The sequence below is a fragment of the Glandiceps talaboti genome, chromosome 10 (genome assembly GCF_964340395.1).
Source record: "Glandiceps talaboti chromosome 10, keGlaTala1.1, whole genome shotgun sequence".
In the NCBI taxonomy this organism is placed as follows: domain Eukaryota; kingdom Metazoa; phylum Hemichordata; class Enteropneusta; family Spengelidae; genus Glandiceps; species Glandiceps talaboti.
This window is the reverse complement of record NC_135558.1, coordinates 13,823,640-13,851,233: the sequence shown is the minus strand read 5'-3', so window position 1 is coordinate 13,851,233 and position 27,594 is coordinate 13,823,640. Positions and strand designations below refer to the sequence as shown.

The 27,594-nt window shown below is 36.2% G+C and overlaps 1 protein-coding gene across 1 annotated transcript; it reads left to right on the top strand.

Moving 5' to 3' along the window:
* Positions 1-347: 347 nt before the first annotated feature.
* Positions 348-26,939, top strand: LOC144440925 (large proline-rich protein bag6-like). Its single transcript, XM_078130390.1, has 23 exons — positions 348-465; positions 6,446-6,564; positions 8,308-8,349; positions 9,033-9,302; positions 9,833-9,904; positions 10,491-10,628; positions 11,390-11,637; positions 12,368-12,491; positions 12,755-12,946; positions 13,593-13,701; positions 16,077-16,277; positions 16,850-17,424; positions 18,349-18,616; positions 18,905-19,105; positions 19,904-20,079; positions 20,797-20,850; positions 21,525-21,627; positions 21,882-22,012; positions 22,551-22,692; positions 23,179-23,294; positions 23,783-23,887; positions 24,562-24,669; positions 25,282-26,939. The coding sequence occupies exons 2-23, from the start codon at positions 6,502-6,504 to the stop codon at positions 25,534-25,536; spliced, it is 3,693 nt and encodes a 1,230-aa protein (XP_077986516.1). The 5' UTR covers positions 348-465; positions 6,446-6,501; the 3' UTR covers positions 25,537-26,939.
* The last annotated feature ends 655 nt before the right edge of the window (positions 26,940-27,594 follow it).

The following is a 27,594-nucleotide window of genomic DNA, read 5'->3' as shown; positions in this document are numbered from 1 at the left end:
TCTGTGTTTTCTTAGATTTATTTATACTTACATTGTTGCAATGGTCGAATTAAATTGCATTTTATTACCTCAATATTTGACCTGACCTCGGGGAATGTCAAAATAGCACAAGAATCACATTTGTATTTCTGTTGAAATCGATAGCGCAGATTAAAACAATTGTTTTACCTTTTTCCGTCAATATAAGGTTTATTATAACAGTTATGACTCTAAAAAATTACCAAATCGATTAAACTAGTGTGATAAATGACAACCCTAACAGAGACAACTATGTTGTTTGATGGATACAAAAGGAATATGAGTCTAAGGCTAAACTGGGCTGACGGACATCTTTGATTTTTTAGGAACGTATGTGAGATTGTAAACTGTGTTTGGAACGTGAACGTTATTTTAAAAAATTGTGAAAATGTGCTAAATTTAAGCAACTTTTGCAGTTTATCGCCTCCATAAAGGCGTCTCTTAACGGTAAGTCAACCATAAACATCTTTTAATTGCTCAGAAATACCAAGAAATGTTCGAAATGTGGACGATGACTTTGTGAGTCTATAGTCTGTTTTTTTATGCTTTCGTTTCGTGTTCATTGTGGAATCGTGCGTGGATTCGACAAACGTGTTTCGCTATCACAATGCATAGTGTAGGAATACACATGATTGAGGTGAGCTCCTTGATTTAACATCCGTTCATAGTGAATACACATATATACAGGTTAGAATTTAGAAGCATTGGGGGAAACGTGATGGGGGGGGGGGGGGCACAGAGCTACATGTAGAGCAGACAGAGGTTGTGGGAACCACAGGCACTCGAATCAATCTGTATGATTTTTTTTTAAATGTATAGTAAATATTTACTATAATTTTTTTTTTACAAAATCATACAGATTGATTTGAGTGCCTGAGGTAGGAACTTGAAATTGAATGTTTGATTGCAATACCAGTCATAATTTAACCAAATAACCTGGATCGCACTCCAAGTGTAAAAATTCTAAATACTACATTTTAGCATAAAAAACTTTTGAATGGTATGGTTATATCTGACATGTAATATTCCGATTAGTAAATGGTCTTGGATTATTATGAGTTAGTAGGGAACTACTAAAGGGCCATGTTTCAATCCCAGGCCATCACATTTGCGTTATCTTAAAAAGGAGTGAGTCAACTTTTTTCTATAGCTCTGCCAATAATATAATACTAATCTTTATTTATACTGAATAGTTCTTTAAGTATATAAACACTTGTCTCCCAAGAAGTCTCATGAGGGCCGTACCTCTTGTGTTCAGTGTTAATGCAGGAGGAACTGGAGTACCCAGGTAAAACCTGTGCTGTTTGGTAGAGTCAAACTGAACAACGACACTCTTCTTACTTACAGTGTGGTAAATTTAATAAAACCCTGAAATGGTTCGAACCCCGACCGCAGTGGTAAGAGGCAAGTGGTTTAACCACTCGGCCACCAACAACCCTATTATAATCCTAACCTTGAAAGCCCTAACCCTAGTATAACCCTACAAGCAAGAGACCTGTATTTCACACCTAGATTTTGATGCTAATCCAAAATAGTCACTTAGAACTACAATGCACATGTACATTTGTAATATGTGCGCCAAAATTCCACTCAGGGATACATGTCTCGATGTACATTTATAGTAAAAATTATTTGTTATTCAGCTTGGTATATTTGTATGTATATGTACCTGTACATGTATATGCTTAATATAGTACATGTACATCTTTGTGTTATGTCAGAAACATCTCTTCTTGGATATTTGCCAGACAAGTTAATCTTCTTATGAATTATTTAAATTGCCAACAGGCAATGCATGTATACATGTATGTGAAAAGATATTACCTCATCAAAAACTACAATTTCTACAAGATATTCTCATATTTTGTCAATCCAACCAGACAAAAATCGTAAGTATAATTTATAAAAATCAGTATGTAACCTCTAATGAAAGACAACATTTTTATTGTGGGTCAAAATGATAAAACAAAACAGCTTTTCAAATGTGTTAACACACAGTGTGAGATAGGCAAACATCAAATATTGGTGGATCAAGAGAGATTTGCTGTCTGTGAGACTGTCAGTGGCACATCAAATTGGTATAGAGGGCACACTGGGTGTTTCAGTATAACAGGAGAGCTCTGCATGTTAATATAGATGCATGTAGGTTTTCAACATTCAACATAGTCTTGCCATGAATTTTCAAGACCATAGTGCTAGAATTCGAGACAGTGGGTAAAATATGTTTTAAAACTTTACACATGTATCTCACTTGTGTGATAATTTCTTTGGAAGTCAAAGGATAAGGTCCAGGGGATGCAATGTACATGTAAGTTCACACACATGTAGGTTGTACATGTACCTACATGTGCCTGTATACATGTACTTCATTACTTGTACCTTGCCTAGCCTTGAATCCAGGGCTCATTCATTTTATGATGACTACATTGTATCCTGTAGTGAAACATGAATTCCAGACTGTAGTGTAATTTAAGTGGGAAGTTTCTGTATGTAGAAATTCAAAATTAATGAATGTTGGGTTTCTACATACAGAAACTGCCCTGAGTAAACAGGAATTCACTCCAGGGATAGTATTTAATAACTCTAAACTACACCATATATTAATGTGGCACAAGCAGAGTTTATAAACTTTTCACTTATTACAAAAAAGTTAAATAAAACTATTCTGGTATAATGATATATCGATACATTGTACATGCTTTCTGTGACTTTACAATTTGTGTTCCAGCATAGTCTTTCTGCTAGACCTCAGATGTTCTTCCGATACAATACGACACACGACCAAACATCGCTATCGAGGATGGAACATCCAAGTGTTTAGGCAAACCCTCACTGCAAACTTCGTTCGCTTATAGTATCTAAAGAAAGCCTGAACGTCTAGCAGCAAGACTAGTTCTAGCATTGTTATAACCAATCAGATCATTTATAAGTTATATCCTCATACCAGGTTTGAGTTCAGTTAATTGCAAGTGATGATTAAGTATACATCATGAGTACTTTTAATATGAAGACAAACGGTTACACCCCAAAAACCTATAAACTCAGCTTGTGCCCCTTTAACAAAATTGGGTGTAAGCCTTACCAACACTGATGTTGTTATATAAATGGTTACACTCACTCAGACAACTTCAAATTCACTGTAAATAATTATAGAGGTGTCCTAGAAGCAGACAAGTAATTATTTTGCTTATCAGTATGAAAGTAAACAGTTGAAGCCATTAAAATCATCAAGTCTGAGTCTAATCGGTTCAGCGTAAGCCTCATGCTAATACATGTTGTAAAAGATTATTAGCCATGTTTATCATTCTTCAATGGGATTAGATATAAGGAAGGGTCCTGCTGTGTGTGTGTGTGGTATGTTAGCCTCAAATACAGTCCTGTGGGGGGTTTGGCTCTTGGCATTTCACGGCCATGCCTGGCATTTCGCTAGCAGCCATTTATTCAAACCTAAAATTAGATTACAATTTCCTGCAGTGACGTTCAATCTCAATTTAATTGTGTTCAATTACAATTTCCTGCAGAGATAATATTTACATAGATATTGTTAGATTACTAGTATTGTTTCCAACTTTGTCTTAACATTTGCTACAACAGTGACAGACATTGTTAAAGTTACACTAAAATTTAGTTATAATATCAGCAGTAAACACCAGGGTGCCAGGGTGCACTCACAAATATACATTTTCTTGTCTGGAAATACTAGTCCCATGTATTTTTGAATGATATAGCTTCTACGTACAATAGTAAGTAATTCTACTTTAAACGTGCAGTTTTTCATAGTTATGATTTGCAGGTATTTACATGGACTCATTCAAACACAAAATTGATTAGCATGTATCTCTGAAAAGAAAGCAAGATTTAGTCAAGGAAAGCAGAAAACTCCTTGTATAAAGTTGTCTATTCATTGAGGCAAACCCATTGACTGCTTATCAGTATCCAACTGTGATAAGATGTAAAATCTGCAAGTAATTTACTGTACACTTCCCACAAGTGAAGTAAACTTGGAGACTAACTTGGAAACCAACACTACTAATCTATCAACATCTGTGTAAACATTATCATTCTTTAATTTCTTGAATCGGCTGTAATTAATTTATGTTGAATTATGTTTACCTCGTATAATAGCTCAATGTTCAAGTTGGTTGCAATACTTGTAATCACGTTGTGAAACTAAAGACGTCAACTCACAGAAAAATTAAAACCGCATCCGAATTTGTGTGTAACTTCTCTCTGACCAAACATTCATTGAAAGTAAATATTCATTGAAAGACGTTAGCAAACTGCCAGACGTGGTGGTAGGGGAAAGATGAGAACGAAACTCCCGCCCAGCTGGATTCTAGGCTAGTGTGTGTGTCATTTATTGTTCGTCTCTATGGAAAATACATGTACATGTACTGTGTGTGAGTGGAACACTAAGGTAACTCAGTTTGCCCTGTAAACAGACTACAGTTTTTGTGTACATGTAAATGCAAGACTAAACATTTCTAGGTTACATGTATGTGAGACATTCCATGTCAGCCCAGTGGGACAGTGTTAGGGTATGGAATTCTATTATTCTAGGTCACTCAAAACAATATCCCACATTGTAGATCAGTTTTATGTGTTTAATACTTTTGTTACTGTAGGGTATAACGTGATTACATACCACAGATGTTTTATATTTTTATAACCAATTGTACATGTACAATACATGTCTACTGCTCTATTTTTATATACATTATCATACTTCTCTGGTTCTTCAATTCGTTTCTTTAATTTGACTTCTAGGTTATTGGATTTTGTTTTAAGATGATAGATCTGATATTGGTTCAACATCAACATTATACCGTTTATCATGTACATTTGTATTAGTGCTTCTGTTCAGGTTTTGTGAACCCTGCTAAGAGGAGTGAAAGTGTGTGTGTGTGTGTGTGTGTGTGGTGGGGGGGGGGGGGGGGGTCTGGTAAAATTTGCATATAGCTTTCTACATGTATACCTAAAAAATGTACTTGTACATTTGTATTGCCTGGTAGGACCATAATTTTAGTGAGGAAGTCGGAACCCTGGTAAAATACCTTGGAACTTGTGAACTACCAGTGGTGGAATTCAAGGTTTGAATTTAACTTTTGAGTAGTTTTACGCTTGGTAGTTAGATTTAGCCAAGTGTACTCTTACAATTTTCTATTGATTTCCTTTGGTCTAACAGTTAAACAGGCTACCATCTTATAAATTTGGTAGTCTCGGTACAATGTTTAGAAGTCTGTTTCCTGGACTACTGATAATTTGAGTCATGTAAATATTTACTATTTTTCATGCATAACAAAACACCACATGTACATGTACATTGTATTCAGTATCGGAATGTTCTAAAATGACAAACACTGATGTCATTGTTTATGATACGACAACCCTGTGACGTGTTAGCAAGTGGGGTGTATTCAGGATATTTGCAGAAGTGTTCTGTATTCTCGTCGACCAGAGTTTCATGAATGTAGTAAAGTAGTGTTCTCCCCACTATAGAGAAAGCACGGTGCAAACACCATCTAGGCTGCCATGCTTGGCAGGTTTCTACCAGTGCTTCAGAAGTATTCTACCATCCTTGAGCTTTAGTAATCTTTGAATAACAAAATCATAATAATACTTTAATTTGAAGAGAAATGGTTGATCCTTAATGTACAATGTGTGTATGTGTTAAAATAAACATGTCAGAGTTTGTTCCAGTTTTGAAGATATGGCTATTAATTATATGCTAATCACTTTGCAAACCAATATGCAAATTACCATATGTATATGTAAATTAATATGCAAATAAGCCACCATCCTTGCCATCTATCGTGGGGAGAACACTGGTAAGGTACAGCCAGTGTAAGTAATTACTGGGGCATACATGTACATGTACATGTATTAACCCTATCCTGTCACGGCCACAGTATTTTACATATACTTGACCTGCAGAGGGTTTTATAGTTCCATAATACATTTTGTATGTATTATGTTTTAGTTAGATTGTAACAGTGTTAAAATATCTACATCTATCACTACTCATATTCATAATTAGATATCATTCACCAATATTTGTCTTCTTCATCCATGGAAAATACAAGTGACCTAAGGGGGCTGTGTCACTACTTGTCTAGCATCTCGAAGTGACAACACTTAGGTCATGAGTATTTTCCAATTGAATGAAGAAAAATACTGGAGAATAACGTAATTATACCTACGCAAGTAATATCAAAGAAAAATTGGGGAAGGTAATGGCCATTTTGAACATTTTGTCTCATATTTCGAAGACAGCAGAACCGGTGACATAGACACACGTTGTCGTGACATAGAGCGTATATATTCCATATTTTTCATAGAACCTGGCTTGTGCATGGTGTAATCCCCTCAATCCCTTGTACTACAGAAACTAAAATATTTCCTGAATTCTTTGTATTTGTATCAACAGGCATCAGGTAGCTGTCATTTGGATCCAAAGGTTACTATAATAATAATACAAGAATAATGATTGAGCTTACAATCAAAACTCTGGATTCACAGACCAGGTCATTTTCTGTACTTGATAATGTAAGTATATACGTTATGGTTAGCAAATGATTATTAATGATGACTGTAGGAACACATATGAAAAAAAAAGATTATGTTCACAAAGTGACCAGCTTAGAGAGAGAATTAGAGAAATTTTGTTAAGGATTGAGTGAGTCCTGCCAGGGTGTATTCTCTGATGTAAAAACCAGGAAGATAAATTTGCATATATGTATAAACAAAAATAATGATCGAACAGTAGCATGAAACCCATGCTAGTATTTTAGCTATATGTATAATACATGTACATTTCCCCCTTTAATAAGTGAAAGGCTAGTCTATCAGCTAGCCCTCGGATGTTCTTCCGATAAAATACGACACACAGCCGAACAACGCTATCGAGGATGGAACATCCGAGGTCTAGCGAATGTCATCAGGATATAAATAACTGCCAATCAGAGAACCGTATTAGCGACAAACACAAACAGAGGACAATAGCTAAATTTTCATGCATATTCATCTTAAGGAGGGGCTTGTATAAATAACCACCAATGCGTTAAATGAAATGTGTGAATGACAACGTCTACACACTCATCAAACACACAATTACCATAAACCGATAAGCCATAGTAATGACGTAAATGTGTTTGTCAACACTTGCATGCAGAGATTCCCCGAGGTCATAGGTTATTGAATATATTAAAGTATATATATATGCATAGATGGCCCAACCCACCGCTCAATGTAATCTCAATGGAATGTCCGGTCTGAAAATGACATTCGCTAGACTGTTATTGTTATAGCATCGAAAGAAAGCTCGAACGTCTAGCAGCAAGACTAGTGAAAGGCTTTCAATATGCAAATTTTGGAAACCCAATATTACAATGAGTAAAATCTGATGAAACTTGCATAGATTTCAACATATTGCATTATGAATAAGTTGAGAACCCCATTAAAAATACAAACTGGGTGACTCAAGTAGAGTTCATCCAACATTGAATATGTACAATGTACTTGTATGAAGCACTGTAAATCATGTAGCTGGTACATACATATACATGTAGTTTGTAATCTTTTAGCTGGTATTCATCACAGCCATGAATGGCTGATTACAGTAGGTATTATAAATCTATTTTAGTGAAGTGATGTTTGCAGTGGTCGAGGAATTTGCAATGTTGATACCGTAGTGTTGATACCATTGAGACGCAAGTATTTACAATGTACCAACTCAACTGTATACTTTGTAATATTTCTACATACTTTTAGATACACTGTAAAATTACGTCGTCGTCATGTTACTTAGCCCTCTTCAGCCAAAAGGGGTTGGCCAATGCGTTAGAGTTCCCTGGCATGCCATACCTTATAGATTTACTATTAAATTGATGTATTTTTATGACTATTTGTTGGGCAGTTCTAGCCTACATGTAGCAGTGTTATACATATTACTTGTAAATGCCTAATTCTGATTTCTAAACCATGAATACCATGCACAAATGTAGTACAAGTGTATCGTTTCCTAAATCGGTAACTCAACCCAACCGCCGTTCACAGCCAAAAGACTTCTAATAGGATGACACTGGGCTATTATTTTGATTAAAAAAATGTGTCGTAAATTTAGAAAGCAAGATAAATTATATCTTTATGCCTTGACATGTCTGACATGTAAATACAAGACTTAATGCTCTATACATTCATTACAATAACATGTTTGTAGCAGATGCAACAAAATCATTGAATGAATACGATTTCTGACAGCAATGTTATGATTTCGGTATGTTTTCACAGTTAACAGTGAAGGAGTTTAAAGAGAAGATAGCCAAAGATGTGGTAAGTATATACCATTAGCTGACCACCCCCACCCCCACCCCCACCCCCACCATCCCATATTAAAGGGGCACAAGTTGAGATTATATGTTTTGGGGAATATTTCTACTGAAACTGAAACTGAAAAGCTTCTGATGTAATTTATGTTTAGTAAGCCTAAACAAAGATACTGTACAATTTTTGTAAATAAGCAGTGGTAAAAGATGTGATTTATTCCAAAATTTTGAAATTACATTTACTCGTTTCAATTTGAGATATACATAGTTCCAATGGACAAAACCATGTTGTATAGAAAGTTTCAAGAATAATGAAAAAAACTTCAAAACGTCAATTCTTGAATGTAAACAAAATATGGAGAACAAAGAAGTGCCTACATTTCATAAATTTTGCTCAGAGATGCATGAATTTGAATAACAAATACAGAGTTTTCTAGAATTATGAATAGGAAAATGTATGTGCAAGCCAGCCATCACGAACTGCCTGAGTGCACCGTATTGGTGTAATGGTCAAATTTACATATAGTTGCCTAAGTCAGTCCAATTTTAAATTTAACAGTACAAGTACACTGTGACTGAGTCTTCTAGGACAAAATTTGCATGTACTTCACTTCACTGCCCTGTATGTGTACACTTCCAGTCCATCAGAAATTCCTAAATGAATCTGTTACATTTCCTTATCTATCCCAGAATATCCCAGCAAATTTACAGCGACTCATCTACCAAGGCAGAGTACTACAGGATGATAAAAAATTGTCCGAATACCAAGTTGATGGTAAGGTTGTCCACTTGGTGCAGCGACCACCACCTCAGTCTAGGACCTCTACTACCACCAGACCAACAAGTACAAGTACTGCAAGTTCAACAAGTAGTGGTGGTGGTCCTAGAGCCAGTAGAGAAAGTATTGTAGTTGGTGCCTTTACCTTACCTGCTGATGTTACTGATTCTACTGAAGTCCAGGTAAGCATACTCTGACTTACAGCATGCAGGATAGACTGGAACTGTGACAGAGTCATCATTGTTTCTGCCTATGTAACCACAAACTCTAACCCATGACCTATGACCCACGACCCATGACCCATGACCCATGATAGGAGCTTGTGGTTATATTCAAGTGGATACAATGGTGACTCTTTCCATCTACTCACAGGACTGACTTTCACTGAAAATATCATGTTTTGAATTTCAAAGACATACATCATTCTCAGTTTGTTTTCCTGGGATTTCTGTCAATTTAGCCTGATAATCCAGGATCACATTTGAATCTCTGATGGGAGAAAAAAGGTACCGCACCACTTGCCTTTATTAAAAAAACTAAATGATAACTTCCAGTACATGACAAGTGGCAAAAGCTCAGTTTGTAATCTTGAAATTGATGTGATGTAAAATCATAAAATGACTCTAGAACCCAAAGTTTACTAAAATGCCTTCATTTCCTGGAGCTGTGGTTCCCCTTTAAAACATAATTTGTTTCTTCCTTTTTTGACTAGCGTATTGTACAGCAAGTTATCTCTGGTATGGGAGATATTGGTCGTAATGCAAGAGTTACATCAAGACAGTCAGTAAGTGTCTTCTTTCTCTAAAACATCTTTTAAAAGTTGAGACATTATGTCACTGTTTTGATGTGATATAGTAGACAAAACATTGTGCAATGTAATGCAATGGCACAGTTAGAATTAAATTTCTGGATGATTTTAGAAGTCCCTCTTATCAAAGCTGCACTAGCTGCAACTGGAATGGGTTTTTTTAAAACTCTTTTGTTAGATATAATGAGTTACTCATAATAGTGTACACCTAGTATTGAATCACTTGTGGGTAACAGTATTCATGTAGCTGTACACATAATATGGTAAAGTAATCAAATCAAATTGAATTTTTGGTCTGTGCCCTAAAATCAACGGCCCAACTCGATCACGATTTCAACCTGTAAGTGTTACTGTACTACTTACAGATAAAATCAGCCTCTAATTAACATATACAATGTCTAGTTATTGATATTTTAACAATTTACAATGAATATATTGTTCGTTGTCTTATTGAAAAAAATACTCCGGTTACCGCTGGGGTAGCTTTAAATACATGAATTTGATTCCAATCAACATACATGTGACATGATGTGTACACATATTGACATGTGATTTTCTATAGGCTGATGGTTCCTCTGTAGATGTTCATATCAACCTTGGTCAGATAGCCGTACCCCAGTTACACAGTGAATCACAGCAGCGTGTAGATCATGTACGCAATATGATTCGACAAGGCTATGAAACCATTGACAGATTAGAGGTAAGTTTTTCCTCAAGACTCCATATTATAAATCATTAAGAAAATACTACAGTGTAAACCTAACTTTCAACTTAGGGTGACCCTATTTTTTTCTTCTGTTTCCCATTACCTGACCGACCCAGTTTTTCAGCTCCGACATCAAAATTAAAAAAAAAGATATTTGCGCCTGCCCTTGATATTTTGTGGAACAGCGCCCTCTCTGGCAAGATTAAGCAAGTGTCTGGACTGTCACCTACAGTCATTGTAGCAATGACGACACTTGTTCACAAACAGCATTTTTTCATGATGGAAGTTATTCAAGTGGGGGGGGGGGGGGGGGCTGAAAACATGACAATTGTGTAGAGAATCTGGGAAAGGGTTTGTTACTAGGAATGCAATAAAAAGAAGATAGAGAGGAGGGAAAGGAGAGGCAAAGAAATATGAAGAAGATGATTTTTTACTTTTTTTTACTTTTTTTTAATCAACCAACCAATCATATGTAAGTTGCCATGGAAATGTAATGATAAGCATAAAAAAATAGGGTCACCCTTACTAAGATAGACACAAACTATGAAACCATTGTTGTTTCAATACGGTAGATTACACTAATTAGTGATGGCGATGTCTTTGTTGCATAGACATAATCACCTTATAATCAACATACTGTAAAAACTGGAAGTCACAAAAAAAATGTACACTGCAAAAGTTCACTTGAAATGTATTCCGTTGTGATTTTCTACGATCAAAAATAAATTTTTGAAATGAAATTTTGTGTAATACAGAACCCTCCAGGCGTTCCCGGCCAAAGTGGTAGAACTGAAACAATGGACACTTCATCTGGTACTGCAGCAACTGAAGCTGGTGCTGCAGCAATGGATACAAATACCAGTGGCAGTGCAGCAAGTAGTACTGCAACACCAACTACTACAGCGAGTGGTCGATCAGCACCATCCACTACCAGATCTCAAGGTGGTGCAGCAGCTGGTGCAAGCTCCCTTAATGATATATTGGGTAGACTTTGGAACCCTGAGTAAGTTCAGATGCTATGATAATTGCTGTAATGCGATAAGAAAGCACTAAATGTACAAACCTGGGACTTAAACACAGGCCTTTAATTGTGAAATCATATAATAAATATATTCTTTCACATGAAAATATCTTTACAAAGTCAAAATATTTTTGGAAGTGAGTCCCAAATTTTCACTGATGTCTTTTGAGCATCTTCAAGGGTGTTGTACAAAATTGGGAAATTGCGATTTGCTTCCGAAAACATTTTCAACTCTGAGTAGAAGTTTTCATTTGTTGGTATGATTCCAGAAGCCATGAACATTCATTCTTGTAATATATTCTTAAAGGCGAGACAGGGGCATAAAAGGCCCCCTAACTTTGGCAAACTTGAATGCGTACATGTACAGTGAACAAGGCAGCGATTCCTCTATGAAAGTCCATGACAACAATGAGCAGCTGGTGATTTTAGTAATAAATTTGGTATGTGTGGATGTTTGAATATCTTGGGAAATGTGTGTGTTGTTACAGAAAGTTGATATTTATACATGGTATGAACAATTTTGGACAAAACATGAATGGACTGGGGCTTGTTCGTTACTCGTATGAAAAGCTGTTAGTGTTCATTACTCTTAATTATTCAAGATTAGGATGTCGAGTTGCTAATGACAACCACATGGGTGGCCAGCTGTGCCTTTAAATTGCAATGCACATCATTGCTGCAAGATAATTGATAATTTTCTCTCTATTTACAGACATCCAAATATACCAATAATGGCTGATATACTTGATGAAATACAGAGACTTCATCGCCGATTACAGCCACATTTAGACCGCTTTCAGCGCTATCTTCGAGAAGACCCAGACTTCACTGGAGATGTGAGTACACAACAATCTCTTAGTTATTCAGATACAGTAGAATATATATTACTATTAAAATGACCAGTAATAGAGACCATGTAAAAACAATGTTTCAATTTGTAACGTTCCTTTTTACCGGATAGCTGAAGGAGACAATTTGCATAAAGATGATTGACAGGTGTGCACTACATTGACAAAAAGTTTCATTACAAGGGAGTTTACTGATGTGAAGCTGTACATAACTTTTGATTTGACTGAATACTTCATGTATTTGACTACAGGAGGAAGGTGTTCGTACAGCTCAAAGACATTGTAATTTGGTGACTGAAGTGCTACATTTTCTAAGTCATTGTTATCATGGTATATCAGACTGTATGATAGATATGACTAGACCACCACCACGTGTCCTCAGAGCACCACCTACTCCTATCCTACCACCCAATCTTCTACAGACTGCTACTAACCCACTGCAGGTAAAGTACCAGTCAATGTCTGCAGACACTTTGTATGCATGACTTTTATATTTATACAGGTTGATGTGTCTGTATCTGTGTCTGTGTCTGTGTCTGTGTCTGTGTCTGTGTCTGTGTCTGTGTCTGTGTCTGTGTCTGTGTGCATGCGTGCAGGTTTGCCTGCATGCATAGGTTCGTGCATGTGCATGCGTGTGTTTGTGTGTGTGTGTGTGTGTGTGTGCGTGCGTGTGTGTGTGTGTGTGTGTGTGTGTGTGAATGTATGGCTGGATGGATGGATGGATGGATGGATGGATGTATGTATGTATGTATGTATGTATGTATGTATGTATGTATGTATGTATGTATGTATGGATGGATGGAGGTATGTATGTATGTACATGTATGTATGTATGTATGTATGTATGTAGGTATGTATGTATGTATGTATGTATGTATGTATGTATGTATGTATGTATGTATGTATGTGTTTGTACATATATGTACATATGAATGTATGGTACACATATATATTACATACCTACCCTAGTATCATAGTATATTTGTATGTATGTATTTTATGTAGTATACATTTGTATAAATATTCTTACTTTGTATAAAAAGAAGCCACTGTTATTCCATTATTCCATTACATCATTCTATTTTTCAGGGGGCCAACATTTTCACATCTTCATCAACAGCCAGTGGTAGTCGCATGGCTACAGGAGCTACTGCCACGACTATTATAACATCAAGCACTACATCAACAGCATCAACAGGTAACGTGATATAAACCCCTTACAATAATAATCCTAAATTTGGATTTTTGTTCTAAATGAGGTATTTTAACTTGGGGTACAAATACATTATGTTAATGTTTTCGTTTTGAAAATCAGGTCATTTGTATTATAATAGTCATTAGAAAATATACAGCATTCACAGGGTACAACTTTTACAGGGTACATGGTGATTAGGTCTGAAACTAAACCACTGTTGCCTACAGTTTAAGTTAATTCCACACTTTGTACTCATGTTATTTACATGTAGTTAGGTGTTAACATGTAGTATGTTTTTGGATGACAATTTATACTATTACATGATTCTGCATAACTCCAGCTCATTTCCATGTGTTATCTATCTATTTCACTATGGCTGATGTAGATGTAACTAACTCCATAGTTGACTAGTCTATATCATTAAGATGCATTGGACAATTGACCCTATATTTAGATAATTATTTCCCAATATTTTTCTTTTGTTCATCTGAGGAAAATACTAGTGACCTAAGGGGCCCTGTCCCTACTCGGGACGAGCCAGTTATGTAGTGACAATACCCTAAGGTCATAAGTATTTTCCAGTTGAATGAAGACAAATACTGGGGAATAACATTATACCTTCTCAAGCATACTTGATGTAAAATCAGGAAGTTTTGACTCATATTTCGAGCACTGCAGATATAGAGGAGAGTTGTTGTGATGTAGAATGAATGGCCAAGATATAAAAGCCTATATGGTATTTTCGTTCAAGTGCATTAAACTTAAGTTTGTATATGGTACTATAAATCTAGATATTTTCACCACTAGAAATTTTTGTGATTTTACACGTCTTCAACTTGTTCTCAAAGACTAATATTACTAATTACTATACTGGTACATTGTTTTCATGTACAAGAAGGCATGTTAGTCACTACTTATTTTTTTGATTTTGTTATCCTTTGAAATAAGCAAAAATAAGTCTCTTGTGAAAATATCCAGGTTTACAGATATTACTTCGTGATTTCTTGTCATAAAGACATATTTCACGAAACTGTCTAATTGGTATATGTATTATGTAGTATACAGTTTAGTTAAGTGTTCAATGCATCTTCTTGGTGGCTAGACTAGTTGACCCTTGGCCAAGTCTGACAAGTTGAGTAAGACAGCCCCAGTATGTGCGAGAAGTTCATCGTTAAAGTTTTGAATATGAAATTGTGTTCATTTCCAGGCATGGCTGGAGGTACCCAGCCATCTACATGTAGACCAACATCTTCTACTACTACTAGTACATCTACATCTACATCAGCCGGTACTGCACCAACCGGTGCTGTGCCACCTAACGCTGCCTCGCTTGCAGGTTTATTGGGTATGGCTTCACCTGTCATGATGACCATAAGTCGTTCAACTACCATACCCATTCCTAGAAATCAAGGTATATTTAATCTATCAGTGTTTTTGCTAAGGTATTACAATCCCTGTTAACACTAAGGGGTAAATGTGTGAACTTACTTATGTACAGGTTCGTAAGCGGTGAACCCAAGTAAGCCTGAAGAATGCGATCAGATTTCACCCACCTAGTTCCCTTAACAAAAACACTGAGCATACTAAAAAAAAGTCATGCTATAAAGTCAGGATAACACCATATTTCCATCATCCTTTCATGCAGTGTGCACTTTATTAAACAAAAAACAGTGCTTTTATTGCTTGTAAAAATTGATAAGAATTTTTTCTTTTAGTTACCACACTGATAGCACCACATTTGAGCAGTGCTCATTTGCATATATAAGTACCTGCTTGGCTTATCTAAACTATGTGCAGTCTGAATGTACAATCAATCTGTCATTGTTGAGACATGTGTTTCACTTCAGGGTTTACTAACACACATTCTTTTTCAGAATTAGAGAATTTATAACCGTACATTAATTCCAACATTTGTTGGTTTTTGAAGCGGTGTATTACTGGCTATTTCCTGGTAATTTCAATTTTAATAGACAACACTCATGATGGTGTGTACATGTGTTCAATGCCATATTGGCTTTATTGTTCATTATGGTCTGTAGAAAGTATAACCATAACTAACAGTGGTACCATACTTAGTACTGTACCTAGTATACATACTCTAATGGTTATTTGTCCAAACTGTATTTATTTGAAGGGGGTGCCACTACTATCAACACTATATCAAACAGTAATACAGCTAACAGTGGTACTATACCCAGTACTTTCCTTATACACACTCTAACATGTGTTTGCTTGAACTGTATTTATTTGAAGGGGGTGCCACTACTAGCAACACTACTACATCAACCAGTAGTGTACAGCTACAAGTGGTACCATACCTAGTACTTTACCGATATACACTTTAACATGTATTTTGCCCGAACTGTGTTTATTTGAAGGGGGTGCCACTACTAGCAGCACTACATCAACCAGTAGTACAGCTACCAGTGGTACCACTAGCACCACTAGTACTACCAGCACACAACCAGGAGGTATGGTGATTGACTTAGCATCTATGTTACCTGTTCTACAGGGTGTTGTACAAACCCTTCACAGTGTTGGTATTCCAATGCCCGGTATGCCCACAGTAGCAACCACTAGTAAGTACTCCATTTCAGCATTCTTCCAGGACTTTGACTTACAATGATTAATTTGCATATAATTTACATATGATTAATAATTTACATACAAATGACCTATGAAAATTTGAATACCAGATGAACGGTTTAGAAGTAAACTACAAATCAGTAACTCACATCATATGTTCCACACAACTTATGACATCAAAATCGTTCATACAATTATAACCAGTGTCATTGGAAAATTTTTTTTTAAAACCTACATGTACTTGAAGTATTATTATGAAACAGAAAATCATGTTGGCACCCCCTCCCCTTTCTGATACAGCTGTATGTTTTACAGGTATTCCTTGGTTTTGTGAAAGTTATGATTCAGCCCAAAATGTATATTATAAACCAATAGATAGCTGTAGATGTATGTCTTGGAGCATATACTAAATTATTTTACAATCACACCAAAATTACATGTAATACATTTAATATTGATAATTGAAGAAATTTTTCCTAATATTATGATTATTGTTTTGATAACTACTTGCAGTATAAACATATTTGACGTGTAACAGCAAAATTCTGTTTGTCTTAAAAACCAGTGAGCACAACCACCTCATCGTCAACAACTGCTGGTTCAGGTACTAGTACACCAACTCCTACTAGTGCTAGTACAACGAGTGCAAATGTTCGTACAGCAGCGGGAACAGCAACAATGACTGGTACAGCAACCACAGTCAGTATTTGCACAGGAACGACTGCCAGCACTGGTACACCAACCACTGCCAGGACTTTCACAGCAACGAATACCAGCACTGGTACAGCAACCACTGCTGGTACAACTACATCTAACACTGGCACAACGACTGCTAGCACCAGCACAACAACTGCTAGCACTGGCACTGCTAGCACTTGTACAGCAACATCAACGTCAACGTCCTCTAGCACCAGCGCGTCAGGGTTGTTTGGCGGACCACGACGCAATATACCAGTAGCTAATTTCTTTGGTTTGAACACGCACAGAGATCAGTTCCTGCCATGTGCATCCAGACATTTCTTCTTGCGAAGCCCTCTGAGTCAGACGTCTACGACAACAAGCACCTCCACAACTACTGCTACTACAACAACAGCCGCAGCGTCATCTAGATCAAGCAATACAAGCAGAGATTCTGAACCAGTAAGTTTTCTAACTAGTATTAATACAACAGGGCCTTACATTAAACAGTGCCATCTAGTCTAGCAAACTATAATGCAGCTACATTTCATTACAACACAAAGCAATACAGCGGCTTGTTTCCTTTCCGTAAAATTTCAATTCTAAATCTAGTATGGTTGGTCCTATTTTGTCTGGTACATCAAGAGCATCATTAGTCGCAACCTTTTCTGCGTTCACCTATGTTTTCTCAGTGTACATATGTATATGATTGAAGTCAAAATATACAATGTAATTGTTTTATGATGTAATGAGCTCAACATAGTATACCCCACACCAAGTTGTACTGATTGAAACAGAAAATACAGAATTTATTTGATTGTTGTCAGTGTTTTTGCTAAAGTTGGGGATCCCCGGTAACAGAAAGGGTAACGATAAAAGTGTTTTCCCCTAGAGTCTATGATACTTTTGTTTAGGAACCCAGGTAAAATGAAACGGGAACCTTGGTGGATTTTACCTACTTACCGCCCTTTAACAAAAACAGCGGTTGGTCTACATCACTCGTCTAGACTTGTAGTGACAAGGCCCCTTAGGTCACTCATAATTTCCTTGGCTGAACAGTAAAAGATATCGGGGAATAATATCTAAAATATTGGGAATTCTGATGACATAGGATTTTGGCAGTGTACCCATCCTGATCTATTTTCCTCAACTGAGAAAAGGAAAATGTTTTGGACTAATGTATAATAGTACTGTGTCTGTCTATAATATTTGTATCACCATATGTGTTTCTACTAGCAAGGTGAACACAATCTAAAGCAGTATAAACCAAGACCTACTATTTATGTTTCTACTAGCAAGGTGAACACAATCTAGCATAGTAAACCTAGACCTCAGTTGCCAGGGTAGTGTAATGTGATTTTGTGTTACTATTGATGTTTCTATTAGCAAGGTGAAGACAATCTAGCCGATATGATTGGTAACTTAGTAGGATCACTTATCAATCAACACAATCCATACCTACAGCCTCACCCACCTAGAGGTGCTGGAGGGGCTACAAGCAGTGATGAAGATTCCCTAGATGGAGACGTAGGAAGTAATAACAATAACAGTCAGTCTACCGTATCCTCCGGTGCTAGTCCTATTCGAACAGAAGATCCCAACCAACCTGTGTTGTCTTCACTGCTAAGAGGTATACGTGGTCTCATCGGCAACAGTAAGTCAAATTCAGAATCGATTCACCTTTTTGAAATAGTTTTCCTAACTTTGTGAGAAATATATTGAGAACTCTGTCAAATCAAAGCATGTACTTCGCAACATTTCATAACATCATTGCATTTATTCAAGACTGTCAACCATCCCGACCCCCCCACCCCCACCCCTTTAGATAGTTGGGTGGAGAGTGTTTTTCAGCTCATATAAACAGTGTTACATGTATCTCAGTTATGGTAATTTTACATAAAAATTCACCTTGTGTATCTGATTTGTAATCCTTCATTTTCAGTGCACCGTGATGATAATCCCTTCAGTGAGTTATTTGCCACCGAGGCAACAGAGAGTTCCAGACAGGCAGACGATATATTCCTGACGTTAGGTCGTGGTGTTGATGAACAGACAGAGCAAAGGAGTCGTGGTGAAGATGTGGTCAGTGCTCATGAGTATATGCATGGACGGGGTTTACGGTACGATACTATGCTTGGTTCAGGTATGTATAAAAGGATGAAATGAAAACTACCAATGAAACTTAGCAAATAGAGTCAGTCATAATAATAGTAATTATTATTATAATAATTTTCTTCTATATAGCACTTTCTCACACTGCTCAAGGCGCTTTACTAATATTACCCCTGGTATGGACCTATAGTGGCACAACAACCCTTTATACTTTTAACTCCCAAGGGTGCATAGAGTCCATCGTAGCTTCTATTAGCTGATAGGATTAAAGCATTCACATTGCAACCTCTATTCTACCAGGTCCCCATTTACACAGCTGGTTCATGGTTCCAATTTTAACTAAAGACTTTAGTCATTCAGAAACAAATGACAGCAGTGAGGTTTGAACCTACAACCTGCAGATTCCAAGCTGACCACTGTAACCATTCGAACATTATGACTGCATGATCGTTTTCAAATAATGAAGGCTCTAACACACATCATCTAATACATAATTCATATCAGTGGCTGTATATTCACTAAGGTTCTCAAATCCTGATAATAACAGGGTGGGAGAGTAGGAGGGGTACATGTATGTCTCAAGTTCACATAGCTCTTTGCACATTCAAGTCAGATTTTGTTAGCAAAATACCAGCAAAAAGTGTACGTAACTGACCAGGTGCAGATATTTCTATCCTACATTATACAAAACATGACAGAGTGATGACATATACCTTTTTTTTTTTCTTTTTTTTTTTTTAAATGTAGACTAAGATTCCGTCAGAGGATTTTTTTGTTTATTATTAGGGGTGTAACAGAAATGAATTTCTACTCTCTTCTTTTTTCCCAGGACTGTTCAATGATCTCTTACGATTCCTTGCCAGTAACTTGAGTTTCTACGATGCTAGCCTTATTGCCATTGGACAGAGTGAACCACTCAGGAGTAGTGAATTCAGAACTAGTTGTCAGACTTTTATTAGGGAAAAGTTACTGGATGGTCAGGAAGAAACGCCGGCAAACATACAGGTAAGGGGAAACGAATCAATGTATGGTTCTTTACATAAATATACCACATCATAGTAAGTGCAATTCGTCGCATCAGTGCAGAAAGGTTGTATCTGCTATGCAATTGTATAGGTAGATACAACCTTACTGCACTGATGTCACAAAATTATTGGTATGTATTGTGTGATTGCTCTCACAACCATCGTTTCTACCTCATAAATGGTTTGAAGTTCAAAATGCCAAGTTATTTTTGTTTCAAGTTCTCAATTGCCAAATAACTTGTGTAACAATTAACATCTATAGTCTGTGCTACTAGTTCAACTAACACCTAATTTTCAAATGCGTGTACCAACTTTTTTTTTTCAAGTTCAAATATTTGACAAGTTCACAATAGTTCTGGATTAAAGTGTCACGTATGGGTTTGGTTTCAAGCATAATTAATACATGATGTATTTTGGGATATTAATTATTATCATCAGAACTAAAGCGGGTAAAACATTTCCATGCAACTTTGTAGATAGTTTAATGTACACTAGAACCCAACTGAATGAAACGGTTACTTACATGTATTACTAACTATATACACCACCAGTCTATGTTGCCCATGCATGAAGATGAGCGCCCTCCAGTGCCAAAATTACAATTTACTTTTGTTTTCAGCAGTACAAGCAACAAGTGTACACCATGTGGCTACTTGATGTTATTGATTTTACATGTGAACTTTTATTTGTTATACAGGTTGGAGTGAACAGATTTGCCCATGAACTTGTAGAAATACTTAGAGAAGACATGGTAAGATTTTCTGTTGTTTTAGTAGTAATGGTTCTTAGAATCTGGAATGAGAAATTCTCATCTCTCACCAGCTCTTAATTTTAAGTTGTCTTTGTGTACATGGGCATGCTCAGAAAACGTATCTTCACGGTACTTCCATATTTTTAAAATTATTTCAAATTGAACATTGCGCTCAGAAAATGTTATCACTGACAAGTTTACAATGCCACTATGCAATCAGTAGTAAGCAAATAAGCTATAAAAAATATAGGTAAAATAAGCTATAAAAATTATATATTGCAGGTACTCTAAACTTTTATTTTTGATAGATATACATGTATGTCTCATTTTTAACTCTCTATCCAGAGGTTCAAAATCTTTTATGGTTGTTAAATGGCACAACAAAGTTGAAATGCCTCAAGTCCTACCTGAAATATGACTTAAGAGTTGCTAGATTTTCCAGCAGAATGACGAAAATTTTTGGAGTGTAACATAATTATACCAATACCAGTAATATCAAAGAAAAATCAGGGAAAGTAATGGCAATTTTGAATGTTTTGACTCATATTTCGAACATAGCAGAACCAGTGACGTCGTGACTTGGAACGACCAGAGTATATATGCCATATTTTTTGTCTAGCTCATGCATGTTATAAGTGGAATTAAAACATTGTGTTTTCTGTGTTTGGTTTTAGGTGAATTCCCCAACTAGAGATGATATTGATCTTATAGCTACAAATGAAGAATTCTTTAGATGTGCTACACTAGAAGTTGTTAATACAGTTCTACAATCAAAAGGTATGGTAAAATCTCATCCTTAAAAGTTTGCTTGTGTGAATGAGTAGATATGATTTATCCAAACAGTCGTCTGTATCCGTACCTCAAAGGGTTATTTTGTGTTTCCCCCTGATCTGTAGGCTAGACTGCATGGGCTGGACAAACACGAAAAAAAAACGTCCGACGCAAGGGTTTTTAAGTAATGCGTGCACTGACCAGAAACAATGCTTTCTTTTTTGGGGTGCCTAATTGTATTTATTTATTTTTTATCTTAGAATCTGACGAAGAATATGCAAATACCTTATTGAAATTACTAACTAAAATGGTACATGAATGGTTAGTATTGAATACCAATATCCTAGAACATGGTCAGAGTGGATTGGAGGACATAGTCAAACACAGAATAGTAAGTGTTACTAACAACAGATTAATTTCCGAAATGTTATAATTTCCAGACAGATGTTTCCAGTGATATTAACTGCAATAAAAATATCTCTTCAAAAAAAAATATTTAAAAAAAAAAATAAAGTGTTACTGACAACTTGAGTTTGAACAAGTTCAAGAGTATGAAATGTACATGGTTCAAATGTTGTTTTATGGTATGAGTGTATTTAAATACCAATAGACATTGTTAATCAGTCGTCGATATTATCCATAAGCAGTACAGAAACATGTTGAAATTGTGATTGCTATTGAGGGCGCTGATATTTGGATGCGGGCCCAAAAATCAATTTGATTTGATTTATCATGTATACAGCTACAAAAATCTGTCTACCCACAGGTGATGCAATACTATTCTTGGTGTACAATACAACGAGTAAGTTATCGTACGTAACAAAACATTTTCAAAAAATGTTCCAGTTGCAACTAGTGCAGCTTTTCAAAAAATGTTTCAGTTGCTCTTAGTGTTCATATAATTGTAATTCCTGGCTTTTTTTTCGTAGAGAACGTTAACAAGGGATATGAACCCACTGTTCAGGACATGGCTATCAACAATAGGTCCTCAGAATATCCGTACTATGTCTAGTAATTTGCTAGTAACACCAGAACAAGTTCAGTGTTATATTCAAAAGAAAGATACCACAGGTAAGAATGTGTTATGTATATATCTCAATCCGTAATGTTTACTCAGAGATAGTCTTGTTGCTAGACTCCTCGGACTTTTCTGCTCACTGTCAAGGTGACAGCCCGACTCAGGCATTCGCCTTCGATTGTGTGCCACCTTCAGAAACAGAGTGTTGAGAAGAATGCCTGAGTTCTAACAGCTAGACTAACTCAGAGATAGATTCAGGTTTCAATTGTGTTAGCATACATATGTGTGTAATATGTAATTAAAGGCGCACTACATTTGTAGCTAAGCTTAGACATGTTTGGGCATAGTTTATTCTGCATATATATAAGGTACTCGCAGTATTCTACTTACTGAAGCATACTTAACCATCACTTGCAATTAACGGAACTCAAACCTGGTATCACGGTATAATTTATAAACGATCGGATGACGTAATTTATCATACGTATCAAAAATGTTTAGTTACTCACTTTGCTATTGCTGTGATATTTATCGTACAGAACCAATGGTCAATGGCAAAGCATCTGCTGCAGACTCTACAGACAAAGCTGCCAGTCCTATGGAAACCATGGAAACCGATGGACATGTCAGTAATAAAAGAGGATCTCCAGATCAGGTAAAACTATGACGTTATGTACTTTGTCTTTCAGAAGTTGCCAGTCAAACAGTTCAGATTAGATACACAATGTAGATAATCAAAAAGATCACATTACCAAGAAGTTTATGTAACCATATAGTTCAGATAACTGGACGGTTCAGATAATCAGACAGTTCAGATAATCAGATAGTTCAGATATTATCAGACAGTTCAGATAACCATATAGTTCAGATAATCAGACAGTTCAGATAACCAGAGTACATATAATCACACAGTTCAGATAATCAGACAGTTCAGATAACCATATAGTTCCAGATAACCAGACAGTTCAGAGACAGTTCAAACAACCAGAAACTTCAGATAACCAAACACTACTCACATAAGCAATAAATGGATTTATTAGGGGGGCAAGTTGACAAAAAATTGGATGTGTTGTCTGTTGAGACTATCATCATGTTATTGCAAGTCCACGTAAGCATGATAGGAATATTTGTTATCATACATAGATGGAGGTAGAGCAGGGAGAAGAGGCAGCTGCATCTCCTGTTGGCATAGCAATGGAGGATGGTGGAGTAGAAGGTGCTGACGGCTGGCAGGCAGTACTACCCGCAGTAAGTTGAGAGATAGACTTAATGATTCACCATAGCGAACACTCGCTTCCCAACTTGTATCCATGGTAACCTAAGATGAAAAGTGCAGTGAGAAGTGTACCTCAAGTGACAAATTTTTCAGTGTAGTGTCAAATTGCATTTTAGTTATATTTTCATAGTGCATCGTTTTCATACATATAGCCTTCATTGATTGGTTTAGATCGTGTCATGTGGCATGGACTAATGACCCATAATTTCCTCAATTTACATAGAACAGACACTATTCATATTGTTTTCCCTAGGGCACTACACTTGTAGTAGTCCTATCAGTGATTTGCTTTGACTATGGAAAGAATATGTACCTGAGAGAAGTGTGTTATAAAACACTTATTGTATGGCCTTATTCAGGCACTAGTAGACATCATATCACCCCACGTGTTCTATGCGGCAACTATTTCCCTCCAAGTTCAGCTTTGGGGGGAAAAGTTGCTCCATAACTGCCCTCGGGGTAATAGACATTTAGTAATGCCCCTATAGCCAGGCAAGAAGTGTATAATAGTGAAGCATGTACTCTATGTGAAATATAGGTTTTGAGGAAATGAAAGGGTGTTTGTTATAACAGAATACGTGACAGATTTCGGTATAATGAAATTAAAGTGTATTACATTTTCTGTGTGTTCTTGTTTGTACTACAGGATTGGGTGCCAATAATAACTAACGACATAACACGTCAAAGACGACAAGCACCACAACAACCTCTTAGTGATGCGTATCTTAGTGGAATGCCACCAAAAAGGAGGAGGGTAGGTTGATATTTCCATATCAGTAAATATGTATAAATAGACATAACCTGTAAGTTTTTTTGGTTCTTGGTGATTCTGATTGTGGCATAGTAAAATATAAATGGCAATGAATGTCGGGATCATAGTCTTGTGTCAGTAGTAATTGAGAACAAAAACAGCGTGAATCGTCGACTAGTTGACACCGTGAGTGAACCTTTTCTAGTGTTATAGAGTTATTACCCCTAGCATGGTCCTATAGTGGCACTACATCCCTATGTAACTTCCTCAACTCCCTATGGGGAGCTTACAAGACATTGTAGCCTTTCTGAGTGCAATAAAGTGGAATATTCATGACAGATGTGTTACGCTGAAGGGAATAAAGCGCTTAGGAATCATGAATATTCATTGTTCACTCATGAATAATCATTTCTACTGATACCCATGAGGTAGTTTGGCCCACAGTAAAGATACCCTATAAAAGCACAAGATCAACTTGATGTTTCTCTGAATATCACAAGTAATTGTACATGATGTAGAATTATGACATGGCTCTTCAGAACCCATAGTTTATGAAAATGACACTTTATTTCCTGCAGTAGTATTCCACTTTAACCCTGTTTTTTCCCCTTCTAGTTAATGACCCAGAGACGTCCTTATGGAGGTGTACAGACAGTCCTACCTAACGTACTACAGCGTGCTATTACTTCAGCCGGTGTAGAACCCATTCCTAACATGGAGCAACTAACACAAGAAGTACAACAAAACACAGACCTTCATGCAGCGTATGAACAACAGGCCAGGAATAGCATACAAAGACGGATCAGTCAAGACCGCAATTATAGCAAAGAAAAATACCCTAATACAGACTCTTACTTTAATCAGGAATAATTCAACACTTTGTCTACTTTCAAACTTTTTTGTTTTCCTTATTATTAATGTATGCATAGTTTGAGTTTAAAGGGGAACATCACTAGAAATTAGAGATTTTTTTTGTAAAATAGAATCATACAGAGACACCTGTTCTATGCCCTGGTTTCAGATTACTTGGTATTATGGAGAAATGTGAAGCTAAAATTGCCCCTTTTTTAAAAAAAACAGACATTGGCAGTAGACCTACGTAGTTATTTTGGTTCAATAATGTCTCCACTTTTGATGCTGGTTCCATTATCAGGCAGAACTGCAATCAAATATAACATAACTCTGTAATACTTTAACTACAAAAATATCTTCAATTTCAACTGTCGTGTGTACCCCTTTAATGTAAAAATCTATCAGTATGTCTGCTAAATCTAAATAGGTTTTGAGTTGTTGGTGATATGTCTGCCTCTCATCACAGTTTGATTTTTACAATTCTCACAATCATGACAAAATTATTTTGCGTATCAGTTTGTAAAGTTGTGTGTATATGCTTCATATTAGCGTTTAAATTTTTTTTTTTTTTTGGCCTTGCAGATAAATTTTTACTTTAAGTTGTAAACTTCTCTCCAAACTTTGCCATTTGATATCTTGCTCTTGGTCCTTTTAAAATAATAAAAAAATTTAGGGGTCACAATCTTGTTTCCAAGGAAATCATCCATTTTGTACTTTCTGATAGAGTAACAGTATTTGTCAGCCATATTGGATTGTAAAGTGACTGAAAATTTGATATCATTTTGACCTCTGTTTAAAAAATTTGCATGGTGACCCCAGATTTTTTTTATTGATTTTAACTGAGAATGGGTTGAAGTTTTCTTAAACAGAGAAACAGCAAAAGTTTATTTCCACGGTGCATTCTTGTTAAATCAAGAAAAAAAGTGTAAAAAAAAAAGTTCAAAATTATTGAATTAGAACTAAATTATCTTTATGAGAAAATAATAAGCTCATCAAATCTGTATGTGAAATCACATACATAGCACCAATGACTCATATTCCCTCTGCTACACTTTATTCTGACTTTGCAAGCAATTCTTATAATATACACCTACAATCTTGTGAACTTAAAGTTTTTAAGGTAAAATGTACTCAGTCCAACAAAATTATGAATAGCTGAACGTTTCGGGAGTAATCCTTCTTACAGCTAAATCCTCATAGTACTCAAAGTATAGGAAATCTGTTAATAACTTTATTGGACAGTGAACATTTTATCTGAACAAGTTTTTATCTTATTTTGGTCCTAGCAGCATTTTCATGTAAACCTGTCCACTTAAGATGTATTATTGTTATTATTATAATTCACAAGAAACTTCCTCCAAATCTCACAGATGTCATCAGACTGACACTGAAATGACGTTTAAAATATGAAATACATGCAATACATTAGACTGGAAGAGCCATCGTTGTTTCTACAATGTAACCACTTTAAAACCAATGTCCTTTAAATAGCTTATATCAACATGTCACAGCAATAGTTTTAGTTTGTGTCTATCTTAGTAAACTGAACCCTCGATTGTTGTGATTTCTCAGTACCTGCAATAGCATTTCACCTAAGACTAGGGGGTCAAAATAGAACAAGACGGTTGACTTATTCTCAGTACCTGCAATAGCATTTCACCTAAGACTAGGGGGTCAAAATAGAACAAGATGGTTGACTTATTCTCAGTACCTGCAATAGCATTTCACCTAACACTAGGGGGGTCAAAATAGAAAAATAGAACAAGACGGTTGACTTAATCTCAGTACCTGCAATAGCATTTTACCTAACACTGGGGGTCAAAATAGAACAAGAAGGTCGACTTATTCTCAGTACCTGTAATAGCATTTCACCTAACACTAGGGGGGTCAAAATAGAACAAGAAGGTCGACTAATTCTCACACATAACTAAGTAATGCAAGTGTAGCACGTTGAGCAGAAGTTACGATGTCAACCAGGAAATGAAATAGTTGCTATAATTATGACACACCTAAGTGGTAAAATTCTACTGTAAGTACTGAGAATAAGTTTCTGTGTAATTAAATGTTATTCCCCAA

Bases quoted from the DNA above. Each gene is read 5' to 3' on its own strand.
- LOC144440925 (XM_078130390.1), top strand. From the start codon at position 6,502: ATGATTGAGCTTACAATCAAAACTCTGGATTCACAGACCAGGTCATTT. The intron at 10,629-11,389 runs GTAAGTTTTTCC...TGTGTAATACAG, and splicing joins AAACCATTGACAGATTAGAG to AACCCTCCAGGCGTTCCCGG. The intron at 11,638-12,367 runs GTAAGTTCAGAT...CTCTATTTACAG, and splicing joins GGTAGACTTTGGAACCCTGA to ACATCCAAATATACCAATAA.